This window comes from Dendrobates tinctorius, unplaced genomic scaffold (genome assembly GCF_039654945.1).
Source record: "Dendrobates tinctorius isolate UK_male_01 unplaced genomic scaffold, ASM3965494v1 ptg000161l, whole genome shotgun sequence".
Classification (NCBI taxonomy): Eukaryota; Metazoa; Chordata; class Amphibia; order Anura; family Dendrobatidae; genus Dendrobates; species Dendrobates tinctorius.
In genome coordinates this window covers 2,420,069-2,446,985 of record NW_027361828.1, presented here as the reverse complement: position 1 = coordinate 2,446,985, position 26,917 = coordinate 2,420,069, and the positions used below count along the sequence as shown (strand labels likewise).

Sequence of the window (26,917 nt, the reverse complement as noted above, 5' to 3'; positions counted from 1 at the left end):
TGGCACAGCTGTGACAAAAGTGACTAGAGGATAAGGGAGATTTTGAATCTCTGCACACACTTTTGGACACTGGACACTTTTGGATTGTGTGAGGCCCAATGAATATCTGAGCGCTATGTGACAGGCTCGATGGCACAGCTGTGACAAAAGTGACTAGAGGATAAGGGAGATTTTGAATCTCTGCACACACTTTTGGACACTGGACACTTTTGGATTGTGTGAGGCCCAATGAATATCTGAGCGCTATGTGACAGGCTCGATGGCACAGCTGTGACAAAAGTGACTAGAGGATAAGGGAGATTTTGAATTTCTGCACACACTTGTGGACAGTGGACACTTTTGGATTGTGTGAGGCCCACTGATATCTGAGCGCTATGTGACAGGCTCGATGGCACAGCTGTGACAAAAGTGACTAGAGGATAAGGGAGATTTTGAATTTCTGCACACACTTGTGGACAGTGGACACTTTTGGATTGTGTGAGGCCCACTGATATCTGAGCGCTATGTGACAGGCTCGATGGCACAGCTGTGACAAAAGTGACTAGAGGATAAGGGAGATTTTGAATCTCTGCACACACTTTTGGACACTGGACACTTTTGGATTGTTTGAGGCCCAATGAATATCTGAGCGCTATGTGACAGGCTCGATGGCACAGCTGTGACAAAAGTGACTAGAGGATAAGGGAGATTTTGAATTTCTGCACACACTTGTGGACAGTGGACACTTTTGGATTGTGTGAGGCCCACTGATATCTGAGCGCTATGTGACAGGCTCGATGGCACAGCTGTGACAAAAGTGACTAGAGGATAAGGGAGATTTTGAATCTCTGCACACACTTTTGGACACTGGACACTTTTGGATTGTGTGAGGACCACTGATATCTGAGCGCTATGTGACAGGCTCGATGGCACAGCTGTGACAAAAGTGACTAGAGGATAAGGGAGATTTTGAATTTCTGCACACACTTGTGGACAGTGGACACTTTTGGATTGTGTGAGGCCCACTGATATCTGAGCGCTACGTGACAGGCTCGATGGCACAGCTGTGACAAAAGTGACTAGAGGATAAGGGAGATTTTGACTCTCTGCACACACTTTTGTACACTGGACACTTTTTGGATTGTGTGAGGCCCACTGATATCTGAGCGCTATGTGACAGGCTCGATGGCACAGCTGTGACAAAAGTGACTAGAGGATAAGGGAGATTTTGAATTTCTGCACACACTTGTGGACAGTGAACACTTTTGGATTGTGTGAGGCCCACTGATATCTGAGCGCTATGTGACAGGCTCGATGGCACAGCTGTGACAAAAGTGACTAGAGGATAAGGGAGATTTTGAATTTCTGCACACACTTGTGGACAGTGGACACTTTTGGATTGTGTGAGGCCCACCGACATCTGAGCGCTATGTGACAGGCTCGATGGCACAGCTGTGACAAAAGTGACTAGAGGATAAGGGAGATTTTGAATTTCTGCACACACTTGTGGACAGTGGACACTTTTGGATTGTGTGAGGCCCACTGATATCTGAGCGCTATGTGACAGGCTCGATGGCACAGCTGTGACAAAAGTGACTAGAGGATAAGGGAGATTGGATTGCTTTTAAAAAAGCAGTTTGCGGAGCAGTGGGTAAACAGCAATGCCAGCCTGTCAGGAAGCCTTAGAAGGCAGCCCAACAACCAACACCACTGATACACCACTATATAGCCTCCCCTTGCACTGCACACACAGTGACTGGTGTGTTGTGCAGGCCAAATCGCTAGCAGCAGAAGCAGTTTTTTTGTCTTCTTCCCTGCCTAACGCTCTCCCTACAGAATCAGCAGCAACCTCTCCCTATACTAAGATCGGCAGAAGTAAGATGGCGGTCGGCGTGCACGCCCTTTTATACCCCCTGTGACGCCCACCAAAGCAAGCCAATCACTTGCATGCCCTTCTGAAAGATGGTGGTGACCCGTGCCTATGTCATCACGTTGCCCACAGTGTCCGTGGATCCTGATTGGCTGAAAAAGAGCGCAAAACATACTTTTGAAACGCGACTTTGGCGCGTAAGTCGCCGACCTCGTGGCTGACCTCATCCTAGGGTCGGGTTTCGTTTCATGAAACCCGACTTTGCCAAAAGTCGGCGACTTTTGAATTTTTTCGACCCGTTTCGCTCAACTCTATTCCAGAGTATGGGGGAAGCACGGGAGAAGTCTTGTATGTGGTTGTGGGAAGAAGAGATAAGGGGAGAGTAGAGAAGGAGATCTTGAGATGATCGAAGGTTGAGTGCGGGTAGGTACCTGGAGACCATGTCACGGATGTATGGAGGAGACAGGTTGTGGATGGCTTTGTATGTCATGGTTAGGGTTTTGAATTGGAGCCTCTGGGCAATAGGAAGCCAGTGAAGGGCCTGGCATAGGGGGGAGGCTGGGGAGTAGCGGGGAGACAGGTGGATTAGTCGGGCTGCAGAGTGTAGGATGGACTGGAGTGGTGCCAGAGAGCTAGAGGGGAGGCCAGAGAGGAGGAGGTTGCAGTAGTCGAGGCGGGAGATATGTGTTTTTGTGGTTTCGTGGTTGAGGAATGAGCGGATCCGGGAGATATTTTTGAGTTTGAGGCGGCAGGAGGAGGCGAGGGCTTGGATATGTGGTTTGAAAGAGAGCGCAGAGTCGAGGATCACCCCAAGGCACCGAGTGTGCTTCTACAATAGCACAGGTTGAATGCTCATTAGATTAATTGTTCAGTATCTAACAATTGCAATAATAAATTGCAAGAAAAACTCATGTGGAAACCAAGATTTTTGCTTACTTTTAGTGTCGTTTGGCATTCTTATGAAATTTTTCAAATTTAGCTATGGACTCACTATAGATTTCATCATGCTGCAATGAAAGGGGTGAAATCCACAATTAAATGGAATTTTACACTGTTAATATGCAGCATGTGTGTGAGATTTGTTGTTTCTTATTTACATGTATACTACTGTAAACCCCTGCAGATTCTACCTACACAAATCCATAGGTGAAATCTCTGTGTTTTCACTGCATGTATACTTAACCTAGGTACCATATTTTTCATACTATAAGACGCACCGGACCATAAAATGCACCTAGGTTTTAGAGGAGAAAATTAGAAAAAAAAATTGAAGCAAAAAATGTGGTCAATTCTTTACTTAATATCCCCTAACCCTGGTATATATGGTCTCCTCATCCCTATCCTGGTATGTATGACCCCCTCATCCCTATCCTGGTATACATGACCCTCTCATCCCTATCCTGGTATGCATGGCCTCCTCGTCCTGGTGTGAATAGCCCCCTCATCCCTATCCTAGTATGCATTTCCCCATCCAGATCCTGGTATGATTGTCTCCCATCCTGGTATGCATGGCCGTCTCATCCCTATCCTGATATACAGGGACCCAATCACCATCCTGGTATGCATGGCCCCATCCTTATCCTGGTATGCAGTGACCCCATCCCTATCTTAGTATGCAGAGCCCCCATCTCCGTCCTGGTAAGCATGGCCCCATCCTTATCCTGGTATGATTGGTCTCCATTCCCATCCTGGCATGAATCATAGAATCATAGAATCATAGAATCGTAGAGTTGGAAGGGACCTCCTTGGCCATCTGGTCCAACCCCCTGCTCAAAGCAGGATTCGCTAAATCATCCCAGTCAGATGTCTGTCCAGCCTCTGTTTGAAGACTTCCATTGAAGGAGAACTCACCACTTCTCGTGGCAGCCTATTCCACTCATTGATCACTCTAACTGTCAAAAAGTTTTTTCTAATATCTAATCTGTGTCTCCTCCCATTCAGTTTCATCCCATTGCTTCTAGTCTTTCCTTGTGCAAATGAGAATAAAGTTGATCCTTCTACAATGTGACAGCCCTTTAGATATTTGTAGACAGCTATTAAGTCTCCTCTCAGTCTTCTCTTTTGCAAACTAAACATTCCCAAATCCTGCAACCTTTCCTCATAAGACAGGGTTTGCAGACCGGTCACCATTCTGGTCGCTCTTTTCTGAACTTGCTCCAGTTTGTTGATGTCTTTTTTAAAATGTGGTGCCCAAAACTGGACACAATATTCCAGATGAGGTCTGACCAAAGAGGAGTAGAGGGAAATAATGACTTCACGTGATCTAGACTGTATGCTTCTGTTAATACATCCTAGAATTGCATTTGCCTTTTTTGCTGCTGCATCACACTGTTGACTCATATTCAGTCTGTGATCTATTAGTATACCCAAGTCTTTTTCACATGTGCTGTCACTTAGCCCTATTCCTCCCATTCTATATATGCTTTTTCCATTTTTATTGCCCAGATGTAGTACTTTGCATTTCTCCCTGTTAAAAACCATTCTGTTAGTTGCTGCCCACTTCTCCAGTTTATTTAAATCTTTTTGAATCCTCTCTCTCTCTTCTCTAGTATTAGCTATCCCTCCTAGCTTTGTGTCATCAGCAAATTTAATCAGTTTACCCTCAATTCCTTCATCTAAATCGTTGATAAAGATGTTGAACAATACAGGGCCCAGGACAGAGCCCTGTGGTACCCCACTTGAGACATTCTTCCAACTGGATGTGCAGCCATTTACGACCACTCTTTGGGTCCGATCACTAAGCCAGTTATGAATCCACCTAACAGTTGCCTTGTCCATTCCATACTTAATCATTTTTTCAATAAGGATTGTATGAGAGACTTTGTCAAATGCTTTGCTGAAGTCAAGATATACTATATCTACAGCATTTCCTTGATCCACCCAATCAGTGATACCGTCATAGAAGGAAATTAAGTTAGTCTGACATGACTTATTAGTTACAAACCCATGCTGACTCTGTTTAATCACTTCATTCTTATCCAGGTATTGACATACATGTTGTTTAATAATTTGTTCAAAGATCTTTCCTGGTATAGAAGTCAGACTCACCGGCCTATAGTTACCTGGGTCCACCTTCTTCCCCTTTTTGAAGATAGGAACAACATTTGCTCTTCTCCAGTCTTCTGGCACTTCTCCTGTTCTCCAAGAATTTTCAAAGATTATAGAGAGGGGTTCAAAAATTTCTTCTGCTATCTCCTTCAGTACTCTGGGGTGTAATTCATCTGGACCTGGAGACTTGAATTCATTTAGGCTAGCTAAGTGTTTCCTCACTATCTTTCTGTTTATAGATATCCTGGATTCTTCTATTCCCTTAATAGGACAGTGAATAACAGTTGATGTTACATTTCCTTTCTGAGAGAAAACAGATGCAAAATAGGAATTTAAAAGTTCAGCCTTCTCAACATCCTGTCTTACCATTTCATCATTTTCATCCTGTAAAAATCCTATGGCATCTTTGACTTTTCTTTTACTTTTGACATATCCCCAAAATCCTTTATTATTGCTTTTGACATCTCTTGCAAGCCTCAATTCATTTTCAGCTTTAGCTAATCTGATTTGTGCCCTGCAGGTTCTGCAGACAGCATTATATTCTTCTTTAGATATGCCTCCCTCTTTCCATTTTATAAACATTTTTTTCTTCCTTTTTAGCATGTGCTTAAGTTCTGTGTTCATCCATCCTGGTTTCCTTAACTGCTTCCTATTCTTCCCTCTTTTCGGAATTGTTAACAACTGTGCTTTGAGAATTTCATTTTTCAAGATTTCCCATCCTTCCTGGACATTTTTGTCTTTAAGGATATCCAGCCATTGGATCCCTCCAATTCTCTTTCTGAATCCCTTAAAATCTGCCTTTCTGAAATCTAACCTTGACGTCTGAGTCTTCACAGGTCTTCCGCCTCTAGTTATCCAAAATTCTAAAATAGCATGGTCGCTACCTCCTAGGGTCCCAGCCACTTTTACCTCCTCAACCATTTCCTCCCTGTTTATAAGGATTAGATCCAAAGTAGCAGTTCCCCTTGTTTTCTCCCTTACCTTTTGGAAGATAAAGTTGTCAGCAAGAGAGGATAAGAATTTCCTTGACCTGTTAGTTTTGCCTGAGAGAGATTCCCAACAAATGTCTGGATAGTTGAAATCTCCCATGACAACTATGTCATATTTTTTGGAGAACTTGGCCATTTGATGCATAAAGAGTTCATCCATAGCTTCAGGTTGCACAGGCGGCCTGTAGTAAATGCCTACAATGGTGTCCTTTCCATTGTTCTGTCCTTGTATTCTTACCCAAACAGTTTCCACAGAACTCCCAGTCTCTGAAGCTTCAATCTCTGTGCAGATATACGCGTTTCTAACATACAATGCGACACCCCCTCCTCGTTTATCAAGTCTGTTTCTTGCAAATAAGTTGTATCCTTCTAGTCTTGTATTCCAATCATGTGTATTGTCCCACCAAGTTTCAGTGATTCCAATGACATCATATTTCTTTTCCTGTGTTAGTAGTTCCAATTCTCCTTGTTTGTTGCCCATGCTTTGTGCATTAGTATAGAAACATTTTAGTTTGTGATTGGTTTCACTTTCTCCAATATTTTTATTAATTAGATTCTTTCGTCTTTGTTCTTCCTTTCCACTTCTAATAGCAGAGTTCTCAATAGCATTTGTCAGGTGTATGGCTTTTTCTGGTCTTTTGCTTCCCTTCCCATGTTGTTCTAGTTTAAAGCTCTCCTTACAAGTGTAGCAAGGCGACTTCCAAATACATGCTTTCCAGTCTTCGTAAGGTGCACCCCATCTCTAGCAAGTAGTCCATCGTATAAGTAGTTCACTCCGTGATCCAGAAATCCAAATCGTTGCTGACGGCACCATCGACGTAGCCAGTTGTTCACCTGCAGAATCTTATTCCACCTCCTTGTTCCATGGCCATCCACTGGGAGGATGGAAGAGAAGACCACCTGCGCTCCCAGTTCTTTCACTTTCTTGCCTAAGTCTTCAAAGTCTCTGCAGATGGTTTCCAGGTCGTTTCTTGCGGTGTCATTTGTCCCCACATGTAGTAGCAGGAATGGGTAGTCATCTGTAGGTCTGAAGAGTCCTGATATCCTGTCAGACACATCTTTAATTTTTGCACCTGGAAGACAGCACATTTCTCTTGAAGTTATATCCGGTCTGCAGATAGCGGCCTCTGTTCCTCTCAACAGGGAATCCCCCATGACCACCACTCTCCGTTTCTTCTTCACAACATTTTTCTTTCTCCATCCAGGAGGACTCTGAGGGCGTACAAGGTTGCTGCTTGTTGGCAAAGTCTTTTCCTGATGTATTTCTTCATTGTTTTCCTGCGTGAGAGCCTGGTACTGGTTTCTGAGCAGTATGGGTGCTGACTGCCTCCTGATCCTCCTGCTTCTCTGGGTCACATGTCTCCATTCCTCTGTTTCTTCAGGTGCACTTCGAATTTCTTCTCTTTCTGTAACATGAAGAGATAATTCTGCTCTGTCCAAGAACTCTTCACCTTCCTTAATGATCTTCAACGTAGCTAACCTCTCTTCGAGATTTTGCAACTTTTCCTCCAACAGGGACACAAGCTTGCATTTGTGGCATGTGAAGTTTGGCTTTTCCACTGGTAAATCTGTGAACATGTAGCAAGAAATGCAGCTCACCAAATGGCTCCTGGCCTCTTCCAGGAGCATGCACGACCCCCTCATCCTTTTCCTGGTATGCAGGGACTCCATCTCCATCCTGGTATGCATGGCCTGATCCTTATCCTGGTATGCAGGGCCCCAATCTCTTATTCTGGTGTGATTGGCCCCCTTCCCCCATCCTGGTATGTATGGCCCCAGCAGAAAAACATAAAAAAACATAAACTATACTACTTGACTTCCTGCTCTCCCTCACAGGTTCCTGTTCCCATGACAGCAGCTACTTTATGCTTGTGAGCAGCATATGGCAAGGACATCATGTGCTGCTTATAAGCCGAGGACAGTTGCCGGAATACTCACTGATCTCCACGCTGGGACTATTTCGTGGAGCAGTGAGTATTCATTGTTTTTAGTAGCGGGCACAGTGTTAGCCGCAGCCGCCGGCTTCCTGCAGCTGCCAGGCTTTCATGTGTGCCGCAACTAAATTAAATGAATATTTACTACATTCCATGCCTATGGGAATAGAGAGCAGTGAATATTCATTCCCTTAAGTAGCGGGCATACGCGAAAGCCCGGCAGCTGCAAAATGCCGGCGGCTGCGGCTAACACTGTGCTCACTATTAAAGAGAATTAAATATTCACTGCTTTACTTGCCCATGGGTGTGGAATGCAGTGAATATTCATTCTCTTTATCAGCGGGCACAGGAGTTAGCCACAGCCGCCGACTCTGCCACTGCCTCTCCACCACAGTCAGAGCAGGTACATCCGGACTATAAGACGCAACCCCAATTGGTCTCCACATTTTGGAAAGAAAAAGTGCGCATTATAGTCCAAATAATATGGTATATTGCTTTACATGTGGCAGACTTGTTGCAGAAATTTCTGTTAGTGAAAATCAGTTTTTAATACCTGAATGAGGTGTAAGCCGTATTCCAATGAAAAGGAATTCACTGTTGGTGTGAGCTCACAAATTCCTCCGATATGATCTTCAGATATATATCTTTGGCATGACAGCAAGTCATTTATGTCTGCAGTTTATAGTAGCTTCAGCTTTAGTAATGGCACAACATGCTCAGGTCGCAATAAATTGTGTGCTGGTTATGGAACATTATTTTATATTACCATAAGAATCAGGCATACATGTCTATAAAGCAGGAAAAATAGCGGTCAAGGCGCAGAAGCTTACAATTAGTGATGAGCGAGTATACTCTTTGCTTGGGTTTTCCCGAGCATGCTCGGGTGTCCTCCGAGCGTGCTCTGAGATTTAGCGTTTGTCGACACAGCTACATGATTTGCAGCTGCTAGACAGCCTGAATACATGTGGGAATTCCCTAATAAACAGGCATTCCTCACATGTATTCAGCCTGTCCAGCAGCCGCAAATCATGCAGCTGAGACGACGAAAACTAAATCTCCGAGCATGCCAAAATACTCGGAGGACACCCGAGCATGCTCTGGAAAACCTGACCAACAAGTATACTCGCTCATCCCAACTTGCAATCTAATGAAATCAGAAAGGATGCAGTTACCAAAAAAGTGCTCGCATAGTAAAGTGTGCCCGACTAGTCACCTGTTATTGAGAGATTCTAAAATAGCCGTGAAAATAATAATAAAGTGATGGCCCTATTCTGGAGCCCAGTGTGTCAGCATGAAGAGAGCAGCTGCAAAGATCTGCAATACACTCAGGAATCAGCTCAGTAATATTGTTGAATACATCTAACTTTTGTCCTGCACTACAGTGCAGGAGCTGAGAGCACACAAACCGTCATTGCAAGTGTGCTCTGATCCCCCTCTCCTGTCTGCAGCGGAAGCTCACTGCCTACAAGATCGTACAGTTACGGGCCGCCGATACTGAAAAGAAAAGGGGATGAGAGTATGGACACACTGATGCTGTGTGCGCATTCAGCAGGGCCGGTTTTAGACAAAGTGGTGCCCTAGGCAAAAGTTTAAAGTGGGGCCCCAAATGTTAACATTGTAAAATCACACATTTAGGTTACAATACATGAGCAGGATGCAGATACAGGTGGCAGAGGGGCCTGGAGCCAGTGCTGGCACTGTGGCCCCCATATTCAGGGGCCTTATATCAGCCAACGGGTCTGCCACTATTAGAATTACACAGGAGCATTGCTAGGGTCAGAAAAGATTGGGGGGCCAAAACCCCAAAACAGAGTTGTCCCCCAACCCACTCTTAAAGGATAATTAAGCCCCAGAAGTATTTGCTGTGTTCCGGGGCCTAGTTAACCGGCGCATGAGCAGTTAGGCTTTTCGGCTTTGCCCGCAGTTGGGCAAAGCATACTGCGCATGCGCGAGCCAAGAATGCTTAGCGCACACGCGAAAAATGGCGGACACCGACTCTTATTCATGAAAAAACTGCGGACGGCTGCCAAGGATGGGAAAGCGGCAAAGATCGGAAACACCGCCCATCGGACCGGACCGACCTCATTTAAATAGCCCGCCAAAAGTAGGTGACAGATTCCCTTTAATTTTTTTTTTAACACTGCAGATAACACAGCAGAGCTCCCAACTGTCCTGGATCCAGCGGGACAGTCCCGATTTTGACACTCCCACCCGCTATCCCGGCCGGGATTGTAGTTTTCCCGCACTGCGAATCAGCCACCACGCCCACCTATCATTTCAGAAGGGGCTGTATACCGATCGCCATATAATTTCCGCTATGCACAGCACACTACAGAACAGAAGCCCTCCCCGGCTCACATGACCTGTCATATGACTGTGGCCTCATCCTACGTAACACCAGAGAGAGCAGTGATAACTCTCTGAGAACAGATAATATAGTAGATGTCACCTGCAGTCCTATGTAACACCACAGATAGTCTTACTCTGAAACTCTATGGCTATGTTCACATGCATTTTTTTCAGAAGCCAAAACCTGTTCTATTGGCAGTAAAAATGTTGCGTTCAAAACACCTGTTTTTTAGCTTGTTTCTGGTGTTCTTTACACTTTTTTCAGCTTTTTTTAAAGTGAGGATATTTGCTTTGTCTACAGTATGTTTAAGGCCACCTTCACACGTTGAGTATTCGGTCAGTATTTCACATCAGTATGTGCAAGTCAAAACCAGGAGGGTGAGAAATCCAGAAGTTGTGCCGTGTTTCTACTATACTTTTCCTCTGATTGTTCCACTGCTGTTTCTGCATCACAAATCCTGATGTGAAATCCTGACCAAATACTAAACGTGTGAACGACACTTAATAGTTTAATTCACCAAAACCACTTAAAAAATTGCAGTGAAAAATGCCGTCGCAATATCTGCAGCTTTTTTTTTTTATTCTTTCATTGCTTTCTACGGGTGAAAACACACTGAAAGAAGTGACCCGCTGCAGATTTAAAAAGCGCTACAGTTCTGATATTCAGTCAGAAAAAAACAAGCGCATGCAGGAGATTTCAGAAATCTCATATGTTTTGCTGGCACTTTAAAAAGCAGCTTTAGGCCACGTTCATATGCAGAATCTTTGCAGCTTTTTCTTCTGCAAATAAGAAGTTTACAGCATTTTATAGCACAAGCAAAGACTGAGATTTTCAGGAATCTCCTGCACACCCTTTTATTTTCTCCTGACTGAATTTCACACCTGCAGCGTTCTTTAAATCTGCAGCGTCACTTATTTCAGCAATTTTTTCACCCGTAGAAAGCATTGAAAAAGTTTTAGAAAAGCCGCAAATGTCGCAACGTCGTTTTTCCCTGTTTTTGGTTCATAAAACAAAGTTTATTAAACATGTACTGTAGACAAAATGAATGCTATACAAAAAAAACAGCAAAAGCTCTAAGGGTATGTGTCCACAATCAGTAAACTCTAGATGCTGCGTACATCCACAGCGTCCAACCCGCAGCGACCAGATGTTACAGCACAGTGGATGGGATTTCTAGAAATTCCATGTCCACTATGTGTCCACATACCCCACACTTTACCCGCAGAGACGGACATGAAGCGCGACTATCCAGACCGCAGCATGTCAATCAATTTATCTTGCATAGATGCGAGTCTCCGCAAGAGAAATCTCACCCATACAATGTATTGGACGCAGTGATTCCGCACGGATCAGTGACCACACGCGGAATCACCTGCGTTCAACAGATGGCAGCACTTTAGACGGGGCACATGTCCACTGCATCCAAAGTGCTGCCATTTCCCGATCGTCTGCACATACCCTAAAAAATGGGTGTTTTGAAAGCAGTGTTTTTACTGCCAAGAGAGCCGGCTTTGGCTGCAAAAAAAAAAATGCACCAAAAATGCTGTTTCCTATGCACACCTGTACTGTATATGTGTATGGTTTACCCTTATTATTTCACATGGGAATTCATTTATTTCTATATCATAAATCCCCTGATTCAGCAGACAATATCCCTGTCTTGTGTCATCCAGACAGTAGTGACAGGAGGTCGCCCTGTCACATTGCAAGCAGTGATTAGTGACTGTGGTCAGAGCTGATGCTGATCGCTGCTTTATGTGGCTGTGGATCTTGATCCTGCAGCGATCAGCACAGAGCTCTGGGACCACAGTGAGAAAATCACTGCGCTCCGACCTGTTATTGCTGCTCTTACCAGGTTCTGTGGCTTCACTTAGGCATATCCATTCTCAGGACAGTGCAAGTAGCAGCTATGATTAGGACTCAGGAGGAGACATACAGAGCTTCAGGTATCTTCCTGGCTGTCACTGTGCTGTAATTGGCCCCTCCCCCTCACTCTCAACTTTTAACCTAACTGCAGGGAGAAAGAGACAAGGGGCTCAAGGGGCTTTGCGAAAGACACTCTAAGACTTCAGAGCAATGCACAGCATTATTCACTGCTGCACACCCTCTGGGCACTTCATAAATGGACTGCAGATGCAGGGGGACCCCTTTGTAGGTGGGGGCCCCAGGCATCTGCCTGGTCTGCCTGGTGGAAACCTGGCCCTGGCACTCAGCCTCCCCAGTTTCAGGGCAGACATATCCTTGTACTGTCAGCAATGGCCACCCGCTACTGTGTGATCTAGGGCCACTATTTATCAGATAAATGGGCATTCCACAGCGGATCAGTTATCATACACATATGGCTCAGCAGGAATGAATCTGATTTCATACTGTGAATGCAATGTCCAGAAACGCTTCCGGCTATTAGTCAAAGAAATCAATAGGCCTCCATTTACCCAGTGTAGGCAAAAAGAGTGCACATTTATCCCCTGACAGACTGCTAAATTTCAGTTTATCTTCTAGCTGCATACAATAGTGCAGTCTGTACAGAGACATTCTGTAAAAATGTGCGGTGTGCGTTTCCTTGTTGTAAACATGGAAACCTAAAATGACATATATCGCTTTAAGGCTGTTGAAGGCTTCTGTCTGAGGTATGTATCAGGAAATCCTCTAGTAAATAGCTACAATGTGCAATTCATAAACCCTTTTAACAAAAGAGATTCCAAGTGTTTTAAATTTTAGCAAACAATACCACTTAAAGGGGTGGTCCGGTACTTTTATGTCAATGGTCTATCCCTAGGATAGGTTATCAGTACCAGATTGATGGGAGTGCGACACCCAGTACTCCTGCTGATCAGCTTTTTCCTGTGTTGGGGATAGCCGGATGTGCAGAATAGCCAGCTCCATTAACTGTATAGTGGCCTCAGCTGGGATACTGCAGGACCACCCCATTCTTTCAAATACTGGCAGACGTGCAATACCCGTCTGCGACCTCAATACAGTGACGAAGCTGTGCTGTTGTGCTCCACAACTAGGCACATGTCGCCGGCATCAGGAACAGCTGATCTACAGAGGTGCCAAGTGTCAATGCCCCACTGATCTGGTATTGATGTCCTATCGTAAGGATAGGCCATATATATAGAAGCATCAGAAAACCCTTTTAACGCAGCAAATCTTGGGCAAAACTAAATTGTTAACTTGTGGGCAAAAAGAAGTGAGATTAAATTTGAGCTTCACAAAATAACTTTTGAATGTTGAATGTTATCCCTCTGGTCAGGAGCAAGATATAGTGTAAATTTTTCTGCCCGACTTTCTCCACCATGCTTGGCCAGCATAAAATAGCTGAATGCCTTGAAGGTCCACAATTGTCATTTGAATCTTACAAGATCTGTTGCCAAGCATGGAGGAATAAAAAATATATCCGAGAGTCAGTCAAAGAAAAAAGAAACATCCGGCACTGTCCCTGAGGAAGAAATACCCGCAAAGTCACTTATAACCGCTGTCAGTGTGACACCTGTAACCCTTGCTGAACAGATGCTCTATCCATGTGAAGAAAAAACATGAACTATCATAGTAGAAAAAGACAGCAGGATGGCACTCACCGTTCTCTTGAAATGATTCACTTTATTTCATGTTAATAAAGCATAGGCAATGGCACGGGAGAAATGCAAAAAGATGGACGACAGCCGTTTCATGCACAATGCACTTCAATAGGTCCCATGCTCAGGCTCAAGGAAACACTAATTTATACCACATGTGTGAACAAAAGAAACTCCACCCTTTACCTGAACGTGTCTTAAAAAAACCCCGAAATAAAAAAATAAAAATAAAAACAAGCATAATTTACATACACCATATGAAATAAAACTAGCAATCATAACCGCTTCAGAGAAATACGGACATATACACTTTTTCATTTAGACCCAAAGGACCTGTGGCTTTTGTACGGAGGATCCATTTAGCCTCTATTTGTAAAAGATATTTTTTATGACTCCCTCCATACTGCGGTGCACACATCCTTTCAATGCCAGTAAACCGTAATGCTTCCGCATTCCCCCCATGTACCTTCCTCATGTGTTCTATAAGTCTAGGGACGCCCTTTCCTCTGCTGATAGAAATGAAATGTTCCCTGAATCTTACACAGAGGGGTCGGATAGTTTTCCCAATGTAGAAAAAACCTATTTCACAGATTGTGAGAAGTCAGATAGCATTTTATCATACAGCACCAAGACACTGGAATTTAAACTGCAAGAAGCGGCAGAAAGAGAAATAAACCTTTTTTGGACAAATAACTCTTTGCAATCATACAAGGACTGTGGCAGAGTACTTCGTGGGTTAAGAGTGTTCAAACCGATGGCACAGTTCCGGGATAATGCAAGATTTTCTGAGGAATGGAATAAAATCCTGCTAAAATGTTCGCAGGATCTTTTGAATTTGGTTTTACAACAGAATGTGCTTAATTATGAGCAAGTGAAAATGGATCTTAATAAAACAAAAGAAGAGTTAAAAACAAGACTCACAGAACAGCAATGGTTAACAAATTGGATAGCAAACTGGTGGTTTTACAGACGGAGATCAAGCAAAGAAAAAAAGACAAATTTATCCGGGACAAACATGATTTTGACACGAAACCTGGGACCTGTTGAAGTGCATTGTGCACGAAACGGCTGTCGTCCGTCTTTTTGCATTTTTCCCGTGCCATTGTCTGTGCTTTATTAACATGAAATAAAGTGAATCATTTCAAGAGAACGGTGAGTGCCATCCTGCTGTCTTTTTCTACTATGATAGTTCATATCCGAGAGTCTAGTTGACATGATTAACTCAGTCCATATACTTTCAGTATAAGATTTACAGTATTAATATCATTAGAAAATGTGATTATAAAATGAAGATTTGAATCAACAGCTTTTCTCATTTCATCCATGGTGAAGTGGGTCACCTTTGTAGTGTACCCTCGTCTGGTAATAAAAAACGATAATGTCATTCTAGAGCTAATCAAAGATTTCTTTCTCCTTTTTCATCTCTAGAAGAGTTTCCTGGGCTGCAGCACATTTAAAGTAAAAGATCTGGTCAAAGCAAAGGAGCAGCCATTGTCTCTCAATCTCAAGTAGGTTTTTTTTTCCTCTTTGACTTTCTTTACAGATGCATTTAAAGCATGATGGTACAATAGACGTGATATCTTCCTCTTATGCTGTAATTTGTTGCTAAATTGTGTTTCTTTTGTAAGAAGTCAGCCTACGCTGCCCATAAAAGTTGCTGAAAGTTATCCTAAATGGGCAATTCTGACCATTTAAGCTTATCGTGGTTTAAAAATCATATCTGATTACCAATGCCTGTTGAAAACGTGTTCAATAATGCTGATTTTTAACTAGTTGGCTGCATTTTTGCTACCATGTATCAGATCTGTCAGTTATTTCTTTCTTTCAATCCTCTTTTTATTGGTTTTAATAAACAAGCAAAAGAAGACAAGCAATGTAAATATACATAAGGTTACAAGATATGCACAACTTTGGAAGATTCTTCCATTGGTTACTATCACCACCACCTAAAGATCATATTTCAGTTTTTCAAATATGAATCAATGGTGTAGTCATATCAATTGGGTCAAAATTAGTCCAAAAATCGAGAGTTCGTGAGAAAGTCCAGAAAGTATCCAGTGCTCTTGTCCATAATAAATCCAGTTGACAATTTCATAACAACACTGACACAATGGATAGCAACTAGTCTCTGTTGTCGTACATTCCTGTCTGGACTGGAAACCTTTACTTATACAAATACACTCATGAGCTGTAACCACATGAACAATTCAAACAATAACATGAGATTAGAAGGAGGAGAGAAACAGATTAGGGAAAATAGGGCAGAAGAAGAAAATTGCGTGACTAAAGGTACTGTCACACTAAGCGATATCGCTAGCAATATCGCTATAACTTGTGACGTTATAGCGATATTGCTAGCGATATCGCTATGTCTGATACTTACCTACAACCCGCTCCCCCGCTGATTATCGTTGATCGTGCGAGAACGTCCAGGACTGTTTCTCGTCGTCAGCTTCCTGCGGCGCTTCCTGTGGAGAGACGAGCGACGAGCGTGGAGCCGGGCGGGAGGACGCAGGATCGCCTAGTGTGACAGGTAAGTAGCAACCCCCGTCCCCAGCGATGTCGCTGGTGAGATCTGCCTGTGTGGCAGCTCACTAGCGACCACTTAGCGATGTACCAGCGATCCTGACTGCGTCATATCGCTGGTCGGGATCGCTGGTGCATCGCTAAGTGTGTTAGTACCATAAAAGAGCCCCTCAACTACCAGTGAAGAGCAAAGATAGTGGTGTGTTGTATTATAACAGCCGAACCCTAGGGTGATTCAACACTAACCCATAAAAGGCCAAGATCTGAAAAGTTAATCGATTAACTCTAGTCTGGCAATCATCATGACTAGCCAGGGGCCCGCTTCCCCATGAGACTTAAATACTCCTTTGATTTCCTGTACGTTATCCATGGTGTTCAGATTCTTCTGAATTTGTCTTGGGTAGAGTATGTATAAGCTGCTATCTCCTCTATATAATAGACCTGAGTTGTTCACATCGGTTCTGATTATGGAGCTTGTTGGAGTGACACTCACCTGATTCAGTAAAAGGAATGTCTAAAAAGTGGAGTGTGCCTCCGTGTACCTTGCCACAAATCTTGCTCTAGTTAGATTTGTAGCGTAAGGTATGCCACATCTCATCATGAATTAAACAAGTATAGGTGTCAAAATACCTGCCCAAGCTTTACCTATTTTGGCTGACAGTACATGGTCCCAGGAGGATACAATGGGTAATAGCAAAATTTAACTTTATCCTCGCAGCTTTTGCTTTCCTTAAAGAAGTACACACCTTATTATTGAGCTAATGAATATACCTTCCTGACATGCATATGTTGCAAATGATCTATGGACTAGCACTTTCTAGACCTTAGGAATAATGTCTGTATGAGCAATTGCACTTTCTGAATGTTTTTCGCTATCTTTTTGCTCTTCCTCCATCTACTACAAATTACTGGGACTAATGTGCCTTAAATCTGTGCAAATCAATCATCTGTTCACTTTGTTGCTTTACGTGAATTTACTCAATTTTTAATTTATTATCATTACAATAAACTTCATATATTTTTTATGGGATTCTTTTTGCTCTTTTTCTCTTGCGTTTTCACCTATTTTGGCGTTGCTGACCAAAACTGGAGTGAAAAGATCAAAAGTCAAAACATTTTTGCACAACTCTGAGATTCGAAAATTTTGCAACTCTTCAAAGCCTTTTACACCAGATTTCTAACGTGATGCATTTCGATGAATTGGTGCCCATATATTTTTATGAAATTGCAAGGAAAAAGATTTTACAGATGTCATCAGAGAAATTAATTCTATAGCTTTCTCTTGTATTTGCCTTTTATCACGTTGTGTCATCTTTTTTTCCTACATTGATCGTTTCCAAAGAGTTTAAAGGGGTTTTCCAACCAAATACTCTTGATAGCTTGCCAATGAATGAATGATCGTTGGTGGCCTGATCACTCAGATTTCCATTGATCTTTGGGAAGGCAGTCCTAAAAGCCTAATCACAATATAAGAAAATAAAGTGACTGTCATGTATACACACCAAAGCGTCATTCTCACATGGGAATTGTGCACCACCATTCTTTGGATCTCTGGGGTCACAGTGATCAGACCCACACTAAATATATATACAGTTGTGCTCAAAAGTTTACATACCCTGGCAAAATTTTTGCTTTCTTGGCCTTTTTGGATGTTTTGCGTTGTCATTTTGATTTAAAAAGAGAAAATACAGTAGCTTGACAATAAATGGCTTGACCAACCACTAACCATGAGTGGAGAAAAAGTTTTGGTGTTATCATTCATATTCTTTGAAGAAAGGCCATCAAAGCAAAAAATTTAGCCGGGGTATGTAAACTCTTGAGTACAACTGCATATGTATTACCTCTGCAGTGGGGTTTTTAAGGACATTTCATGTTTAGTTGTCATTATTTTGATACTACTTCATAAACTCTTCTAACGCATTTGACCTCTTACCATGTGTTTGTTATCGCTTAGATCTTGTTCTGCATCCATGTAAATACTGACACCTAAAGGTTAAAAATATATTTTATGTGCATTGCTTATTAAGTTTTTTTTTTTAAATTTCAGTCACTTTGCCCCATGTCATCATTCTCCTTTTTTCTAGTGTTGCTTTTTTAGCCTTTTTTAATATGTCTTTGTATTTTTTTAGTTTTATGCATATGATGAAAGCATTTTGAGGCAGTGACCAGTGTTACCTGTAGGGGTCGCCGTGTGTTCCCCCAGGAGGAGGGAACAGAGGCATATTGAGGCCAGGGTACGCATTGAGACATATTGAGGCCATGAGAGTGCATTGCAGTGACAGGCGTAGCTGTGATTGCAATGAAAAATAAAAAGTAAGTATAGGTCTTGGACTTGCTAGTTATCCAAAGTAGATTTTGGGAATACCTGTTCTGGGCTTTTGTGTTTTGAAACAGGCTACAGATGGTAGTGGTGCAGTCCCTTTCATTCCCGGCCCAGGTTTTCCATGTGACCCACTGCCACAGATTCCAGTTAAAAGCCTTCAGTAAATGTTTTGGGTGTGTCAGTGTTAGGTTCAGTGTTAGTTTGGTCTGGCAAACATGCAGAGCAGAAGGCTCTGCAGAGCTCCACCAGTGTGAGGCAACACATTCAAGCATAGCTAAAAGGCCTGGCACCCACAGCATACCCGGTGGTGCAGTCGCTCATGGCAACCGGTCTCAGAGGTAGACTGTCCTGTGCCCGGCTGGGAACCGGAGGTAGATTGTCTTGTGCTTGGCTGTAAACCAGAAGTGGACTGACGTGTTTATTGGCTGCAATCTGGACAATATGGTTCCCGGCTGCGAATTGGAGGGTATTGTGTGCTGTGTATTTTTGTGAGTACGCTGAAGCATTAAAGAAGCTTTTGTTTTGAACTTTGCTGTGTCACTGCCTCATCACTGCTCAGTGTGGATATCGCAGCATATAGCATCAATATTTATGAGAAAGCTATACAGCTGTAATACAAATGTAATGACAAAAGGGGGGATTTCACCAGTTTGATGATGATATCCAGTATTTAGGATAGATTATCAGTATCCAATCAGTGGGGATCCAATTCTTGGCATTACCACCTATAAGCTTGACTTTGTAGTGGATGTGCCTGGTATTGTAGATCAGTGAAGAGTCTTGTAGTTCCGTCCTATTGAACAAGACCAGGCACCAGGTACTACAAAACCTTCAAAACTGGGAAGGTAACTAACAAAGGAAACTCGCGCTGGCATCTTTCAATAAGATAATCATTGGGGAGAGGGCGGGTTCTAGCAGCAGATATAATATTGCTGACCAATTATAAGAGCAAATCAGGGTTGGACACTGTCAGCTTGGGGTCCCTGTGCAAGTAATTTGTCTGGGCCCCCCTCCATTTATGGTGATGAAGATATATATATATATATATATATATATATATATATATATATAGCCAACATGCATACATGTATATATATTACATAGTCTCCTTTATTATGTATATTGCTGTCCCTTATTATACAGTGTCCTCTCTTGTTATGTACAGTACCATCCCTTACCTATTGGATTATATAGAGCCCTGTTGTCATGATCCAGGACAGGGTTTCGCTTTGGCCCGTCCTGATCAGACTGGGGGTTAATTGTTCCGCCTCTCTCTGGCAGAGGGCGGCAATTTAATGCTCACTGGACCTAGGTCCGGTGTCAGTTATACTCCTGCCCTCGGCTGAGTTAGTTGACCTTGTGCGTACGTGTGCCTTGTGCCTGATATCTTGCCTGCTTGTTTGGTTTTGAGCCGGTTCTGTCCCTGTTACGAGTTCTGCCTGCCCCTCTTGTACTGCGCTACCTCTCGTGTATGACTCTCTGCTTGTGACCCGACTTCTCGCTGCTCGTCCCCTTGGTACCACGTCGCCCTCTTGTGTATGACTTTTGGCTTTGTCTGACTACCCGTCTGTTTGTCCCTCCTGTGCCTCGTTTGCCCGTACTGTGGTGACCTCCGTTTTGCCTGACTCTGAGTTGTTGTATGGTGTCCTGTCATATCTGAAAGCAGGACGCTAAGCCCCGTCCCCTTGCAGTCACCTGACCATAGGTCCTGTGCCAGCTTGCTAACTTCAGTGTCCGCAGGTCCTGTGCCTCTTTACTTTCCGGCGCTGACTGGACCCTGACACTAATAGTTTGAAGCACGCATTGTCACCTCTGCTGCCCTGCTCCACAGGTATCTTTTAGCACTGTTTCTGTACTCAGGACACGCACACTGGCTCTGTGAGCGAGTGTAGTGCGGTGTCTGACACCTGTATTTTATTACATACCATCCTTTCTTGTTAGCTGTATAATGCAATGATTGCTTTTGGTGCATGGGAAAGCTTCTTTTTTTTTAATGGAGGAGCTGATGGACTGGTCGTCTGGTCATCGGCTCCTCCATCAGCAGTCATTTTATATCTAAAAAGAGAGGGGACTATGTAATAAAAGAGGGTTCTGTGAATAAGAAAGTTAACAAGAATACACTATGTAAGAGACAGCACTGTACATAACAGCAGAGGAAGCTATATAATAAGGGACAGCACCATATATACAGTATAACTAGAGAGGATGGTACGTAATAAGGGACTGTGTTATACATAACAAAAGAGGAAACTATGTAACTAAGGATGATGTTATACAGTGAGTGCTGTTAGTGAGTACACTATATACTAAGGGACTGTGTTAGACATAATAAGTGAGTATACTATACTAAGGGACTGTGTTAGACATAATAAGCGATAATAATGTCTTCCTCCACCTCCCCCTGTTCCTAAGTCCATTATAAGTCCCCCTTCCTCCCATCCCAATATCCCACACCCCTGATTGTCCTCCTCCTCCACATACCATTATTGTCCTCTCCCCCACCCCATCATTGCCCTCTTCACCACCTCAATCATTGCCTTCTCCACCAGCACTATCGTTGCTTTCTCGCCCACCACCCTATATCATTGCCCATTCCACCAACCCCATCATTTCCTCCTTCCCCACCACCCCCATTATTGCCCTTTCCACCACTATCATTGTCCTTTCCACCACCACCATCATTGCATTCTACCCACCATCCCCATCATTGCTTTTTCCCCCACCACCCCATCATTGCTCTTTCCTCCACCTCCATCATTTCCTCCTCCCCCACCACTCCCATTATTTCCCTTTCCAACACCACCATCCTTGCCCATTCCACCACCTCCATCATTTCCTCCCTCCACCCCATTATTGCCTTTTCCACCACCAACTCCATTATTGCCTTCTCCTCCCACCATCATTGCCCTCTCCATCACCGCATCATTGCCTTCTCCCCATCAGCCCCATCATTGCCCTCTCCTCTCCCTACACACACACAGACACAGAAAGCACCATTCACCTCTCTGCACATTCCCCCACAGCGCTAGGTATGCACGCACACACACAATACATGCACACACAGCACCTCTCACCTCTCCGCATGCTCTGCTGCAGCATCACCATCACCTTCCTCTCTCTGGCACAGCCGGCCACAGAATGATTATGTCATCCAGGGGCGCTGCTGTCTGTGTGAGAGGAAGCGTGGACAGAAAGCAGAACAGATTGCTGCCTACAAGAGAAAATATCAGAGGAGCGGAGCTGCAGGGATCTCTCCCTGCCCGACGCACATGAGAGCAATCTAGCCAGGGGACCCCCGGAGCCTGGGGGCTGGATAAATAGGCCAGATTGCCCTCATTATTAGCCACCCTGCAGGGACTCCCCCGGAGCCTCTGAGCCCCGGTGCAGTCGCACAGGCTGCACATGCGGCTTGTCCGCCCATGGAGCAAATCTACTTTTAATTTTAAATACACGGAACCTAAAGGTTGCAGATATTAAGATACTTTTGATTCTCAAACATAAAGAGTACATAAAACATACAGTATCTATAAAACATTATTCCCGCATTAGGATTGTGCCATTATTTTGACACTGACACATTTGGCAGATTTTGCTCTAAAGTGAATGGGTGAGTGTGATTTTCCAGAGATTGAGTTCTATAATTGTAGTCATCGCAAAATGTGGATCAAGGCAAGAACACTTAAAAAAAAAATTAAAAAATAAATAGATCTGGTTGATTGTCTCTTTTCAATAGCAAAGCCAGCCCCCTTCTTTCTGATATGCATCAGCTATGACAGAGAAGGGAACTGGCTTAGCTATTGAAGGTTTTGCTAGTTTATTCACATACACAGCTCTGATCCCAGATAGTGGATGGTGGGTGTTTGGGTCCTGTGTGTTCTGCCAAGCAGTTAAAAAAAAATAAGTTTGGTTCAGGCACCAGAACAGTACCTGACCCTTGACCCATTCAGATGAATGGAGGGCCTAAACATCGATTATTTTCCACGTTGTCATCTGCATGACAGCGCGGCAAACACTGGCTCTGATCGATGGTAAGATCATTACCGCTGGTGAAAGCACTGCAGCTCTCACGCTGTCACATGAATAAACAGCTGTGAACAAAGGTAAATAGTTTACCTCTGGCCAATGGCTTTGGTTAATGGGACTGATAACAGCAATAGCAGGCGCCGGCTGATGGGAGTATTTATCAGCTGGGCCCCATGCTATAAAATAAGTAAATTAAAAATAATCAGTGTGGGTTTCCCTCTATTTTTGATAACCATCATGGCAAAACTGACAGCTGCATGCTGCAATTCTCACATGTCAGCTTTATTACGGTTATTATGGTTATCAAGATTAGCATGGTCCCACACCATTTTTTTTACATTATTTAGATCATAATAAAAAGCAAATTGGGGTTCCCTCCATCTTATAGACTCCACTCCATTACTAACTTGTAGGCTTGATGTCAGCGGCCATAAAGCAGCTGACATCAACCCCACAAATATGAATCCCACTTGCCACTGCCACAGGGCAAGTGAGGAGAGTTGGGTAAAGCGCCAGAATGGGTGCATCTAATAAATGTGCCTTTTCTGGGTCAGCTGTAGATGGCAATTTTTGGACTGGAAGGGCAATATCCATGGCTCCTTAAGAGGTAACCAAAAATGAGGGGGCTCCATGCCATTTTTTAAAATTATTTATTTAAATAATTAAAAAAAAAAAAAAACGATGTGGGGACCACTTTACTCTTGATAACCAGCCATGATAAACCTGACAGCTGAGGGTTGCAGCCCACAGCTGTAAGTTTTGCTATGCTGGTTATCAAAAATAGAAATGGCCATCTTTTCAATTTATTTATTTATAATGCTGTTATCAGTGACAGCAGGTATAGGCTGATGGGAGTAGTATTCTCCCATCAGCCTTATGCCTGTGATTGAAGGTAAACTTTTTACTGCCAGTCACAGCTGCTGGCTCACGCTGTAATCTGACAGAGCCACTGGTGTTTCATGTGCTGTCATTCAGATGACAGCATGGGAAACACTCGATGTTCGGGGTGACGAAACTCATAAAGAAGAAGTTATCTCTGGAGAAGTCAGTGTTCGGGGTCCGTGATCGAATGGTAGGAGTTCGGTACAGAATCCGAACTTCACTGTTTGGGTTCACCTATTTCTCGTCACAGACATAGTAGTTTCTTGTGTCAAACCTAAGCCAGAAGTAGGGCTTCCAAAACTAGGGACTAATGCTGAAACCTAGAGATGACAAACCTGGTATAATGTTAAAACTGCAGTTGGCAAGAATAAGAAGCATGGTCTGTATGCAGGCAGATATACCATTCAGGACTTCTAGTGGGAGTTGAAATGGCGGCACTATTGGAAACTCCAGAGGCTTAGTGTCCGATGGGCTCCAGTGCAAAATTTGTACCTGGGCCCCACCTGCATTTTCATCAGATGTATTGGCTCTTGTAATGTTCCAGATCCTGTGAAGACATACGTGATCACCCTCTCATGTAGTAATCCTATCCTATAATAATGTCCCAATCATGGTCCCTTCCGGTAGTATGTCCCCCATTTTGTGCCCCTTTTCTGTAATAATGTCCGCTATCCTGGCAATTTTCTGTAATAAGTTCCTCCATACTGGCCCCTTTATGTATATTCCATACTGCACCTTTTCATGGCATCATGGTATAATCTCCCACAGCCTGGGCCCCTTTCATTAATAAGCTCCCCCATATTGGTATAATGTCTCCATCCTGAGTCCCATCCTGGGCCCCTTCCCTTAATGTATTTCCCCCATCCTGGGCTCCTTCTCATAATATATGTCCTCCCTCCTGAGTTTCTTCTAGTGATAATGTCCCTGTTTTGTGGTCCTTCTCCAACAAATATAAAAAAATAAAAAATTCTACTCCTCTTTCTCCAGTCCCACAACGTGCAGTGTCCTTTAGTAGCCAGCAGCTGACTTTAGTATGCAAGCGACAGACAGTGCATAACGTCACTGCCATGTGCCGCTAGTGACTTGCACGCTGAGGTCAGCTGCCGGCCTCTGATTGCACCGCAATACATTTCAGTCGAATATGCGTCCTCACATGGACATCCAGCTGAAATAGCTGCTGGCGTCGGCGGACACAACTCACTCACGGGACTGGTCACAGTCATACTCTCTGTGACTGTCATCATTAAGCCTCTGGGTATCTCACGGCTTTCCTTGATACAGAAATAGAAGGGAGACTAATTAAGAACCTGTATTTTCCAGTGACTTTTTATCAAAAAGTGAAAATATGTTGTGTTACTGTATTCATTACTAAATTAAATATATTATTAGAAATAAGTTAGTTTATTTAACAGTCCCCAAATGACACACTACTGCTAAGGTGCTTTTTCATTTGCTCAGAATCAATTGCAGGTATTCTGGAAATGTAGTGTATCATCTATATCCTAGAACTAGGTGATAAAATCCATTATACATTCTTAGCATGTGAAATGCTAGGGACAAACAAGGACAGGACATGTCTCTAATAGCTTGGATGCCAGTGTGAATAATACCAAATTTGAACTGCTTACTCTTATTTCTGTCTGGACATTTGGGGTTCAGTTTGGGTCATCCTCATTTCACGTACTGCGGCGTGCAGAACAAAAGCTAACCACAATTCTGTATTCTATTCTGTGTCTCAAAAGGATAATAATACTTTTGCTCTTGGTACATGTTATTCCAGAAGCACAGGCCAAGAGTGTAAATAGAAAGGCCAGACAAATCAGTGCCGGAATTTGTAAAAAGATGAAAACTCAAGATGAGTTATTGTAAAAAAGATTTAAAGGAGTCCAATGCTTGAATAAAATAGTTCCCCAGAGACAGAAAGTGATACAAGGAGAAACTTTTTAACACACATTGTCCTACATGAGTACATGTGCTTCATTCTTGCTGCTATTTTATAGAAACATGGGGCCTGATTCATCATTGTTTATCTGCCAGTTTTTGGCATGAATGGTAACTTTTTGATTTCTGACACATTTATCAAATGATTTGTTTCCTTTTTCAATGTGTCTTTTGTGGTTTAGTCACTTTTCAGATTTTTATGTTTCTGTCGCTTCTCCAGATGTTTTAGACAGATTCATCAATTGCATCGTCTAGAAAATTTGGCATAACTCTACTCCAGTTCCCCCTGGAGTCATTTTAGTTACGCCAGTCATTTTGATGCATTTTTTATGACATTTTGCACAGTGTATGACTTTTCTTGATAAAAGGTTGTAAAAGCAGTTAAAGACGTAAAAAAAAAAAGTTTGGGGCTTTGTGCAAAATGTATTAATTCGGGTGATTTTTGATGATTTAGGCACAAAAAATCAGTGAAAACCACAAGTCAAAAAAGAAAAGTAAGTTATAAAAACAGCAATAGGCTGCAGGTGAGCTTATGTTCCTCATGTATATTTACAATCACTTACTTAACAGGCAACTAAAGAATGTTTTAGAATAGCCTCTATGCTCTCATCAAAAGCTTGGTAATTGGTCTGCAGAGCAGAGATAAAATAAAAATGGGTGTACATAGTAAAGGTACTGTCACACTTAGCGATGCACCAGCGATCCCAACCAGCGATATGACCCGGTCAGGATCGCTGGTGCATCGCTAAGTGGTCGCTAGTGAGCAGCCAAACAGGCAGATCTCACCAGCGACGTAGCAGGGGTCGGGGGTCGCTACTTACCTGTCAGACGAGGCGATCCTGACTTCCTCCCTCCCGCGTCCACGCGTCGCTCGTCGGCGCCACAGGAAGCCACAGCAGGAAGCTGACGACGAGAAACGGTCCAGGACGTTCTCGCGCGATCAGCGATAACCAGCGGGGGAGCCGTCGGAGGTAAGTGTCAGACATAGCGATATCGCTAGCAATATCGCTATAACGTCACAAAAAACAGTGGCGTTATAGCGATATTGCTAGTGATATCGCTTGGTGTGACAGACCCTTAACATTTACAAAGTCCTGATTTACAGTTCTTGCAAACTCAATAAGCACAATATTTTATTCTTTGTTTTTCGACTTAAAGAGTTACCTGTAAACCTTGCTCAAGATGTTTCTTTTCCCATTCTCCCTTGGGTGGCTTTAGCATTACATACAGTAGGGTGGCTTTAGCATTACATACAGTAGGGAAAATAAGTATTTGATACACTGACTATTTTTATTTATTTTTTACTCATTTATATAGAGCCATTAATTCCACAGAGCTTTACAAACATTATCGGCACTGTCCCCGATGGGGCTCACAATCTAGATTCCCTATCAGTATGTCTTTGGAATGTGGGAGGCATACTGGAGTACCCAGAGGTACCCACGCAGACATGGGGAGAACATACAAACTCCTT

General features: G+C 43.2%; 1 protein-coding gene and 1 long non-coding RNA gene across 6 annotated transcripts in view; one reads left to right on the top strand and one right to left on the bottom strand.

Annotated features, from left to right (window-relative positions):
• The window catches only part of LOC141052526 (uncharacterized), a 110,316-nt gene extending 96,456 nt beyond the window's left edge, over positions 1–13,860 (bottom strand). The window contains exon 1 of one of the 2 annotated variants that reach the window (XR_012220830.1): positions 13,752–13,860. This is a non-coding gene — a long non-coding RNA (uncharacterized lncRNA). The remainder of the gene's footprint in view (positions 1–13,751) is intronic. The other variant, XR_012220829.1, reaches the window with a different exon arrangement.
• Positions 1–26,917, top strand: part of INPP4B (inositol polyphosphate-4-phosphatase type II B) — a 1,297,521-nt gene that overhangs the window by 776,774 nt on the left and 493,830 nt on the right. For all 4 annotated transcript variants that reach the window (XM_073549778.1, XM_073549777.1, XM_073549779.1 and 1 more), the window contains one exon: positions 15,177–15,256. In XM_073549778.1, coding sequence (XP_073405879.1) covers positions 15,177–15,256 — 80 coding nt within the window. The remainder of the gene's footprint in view (positions 1–15,176; positions 15,257–26,917) is intronic.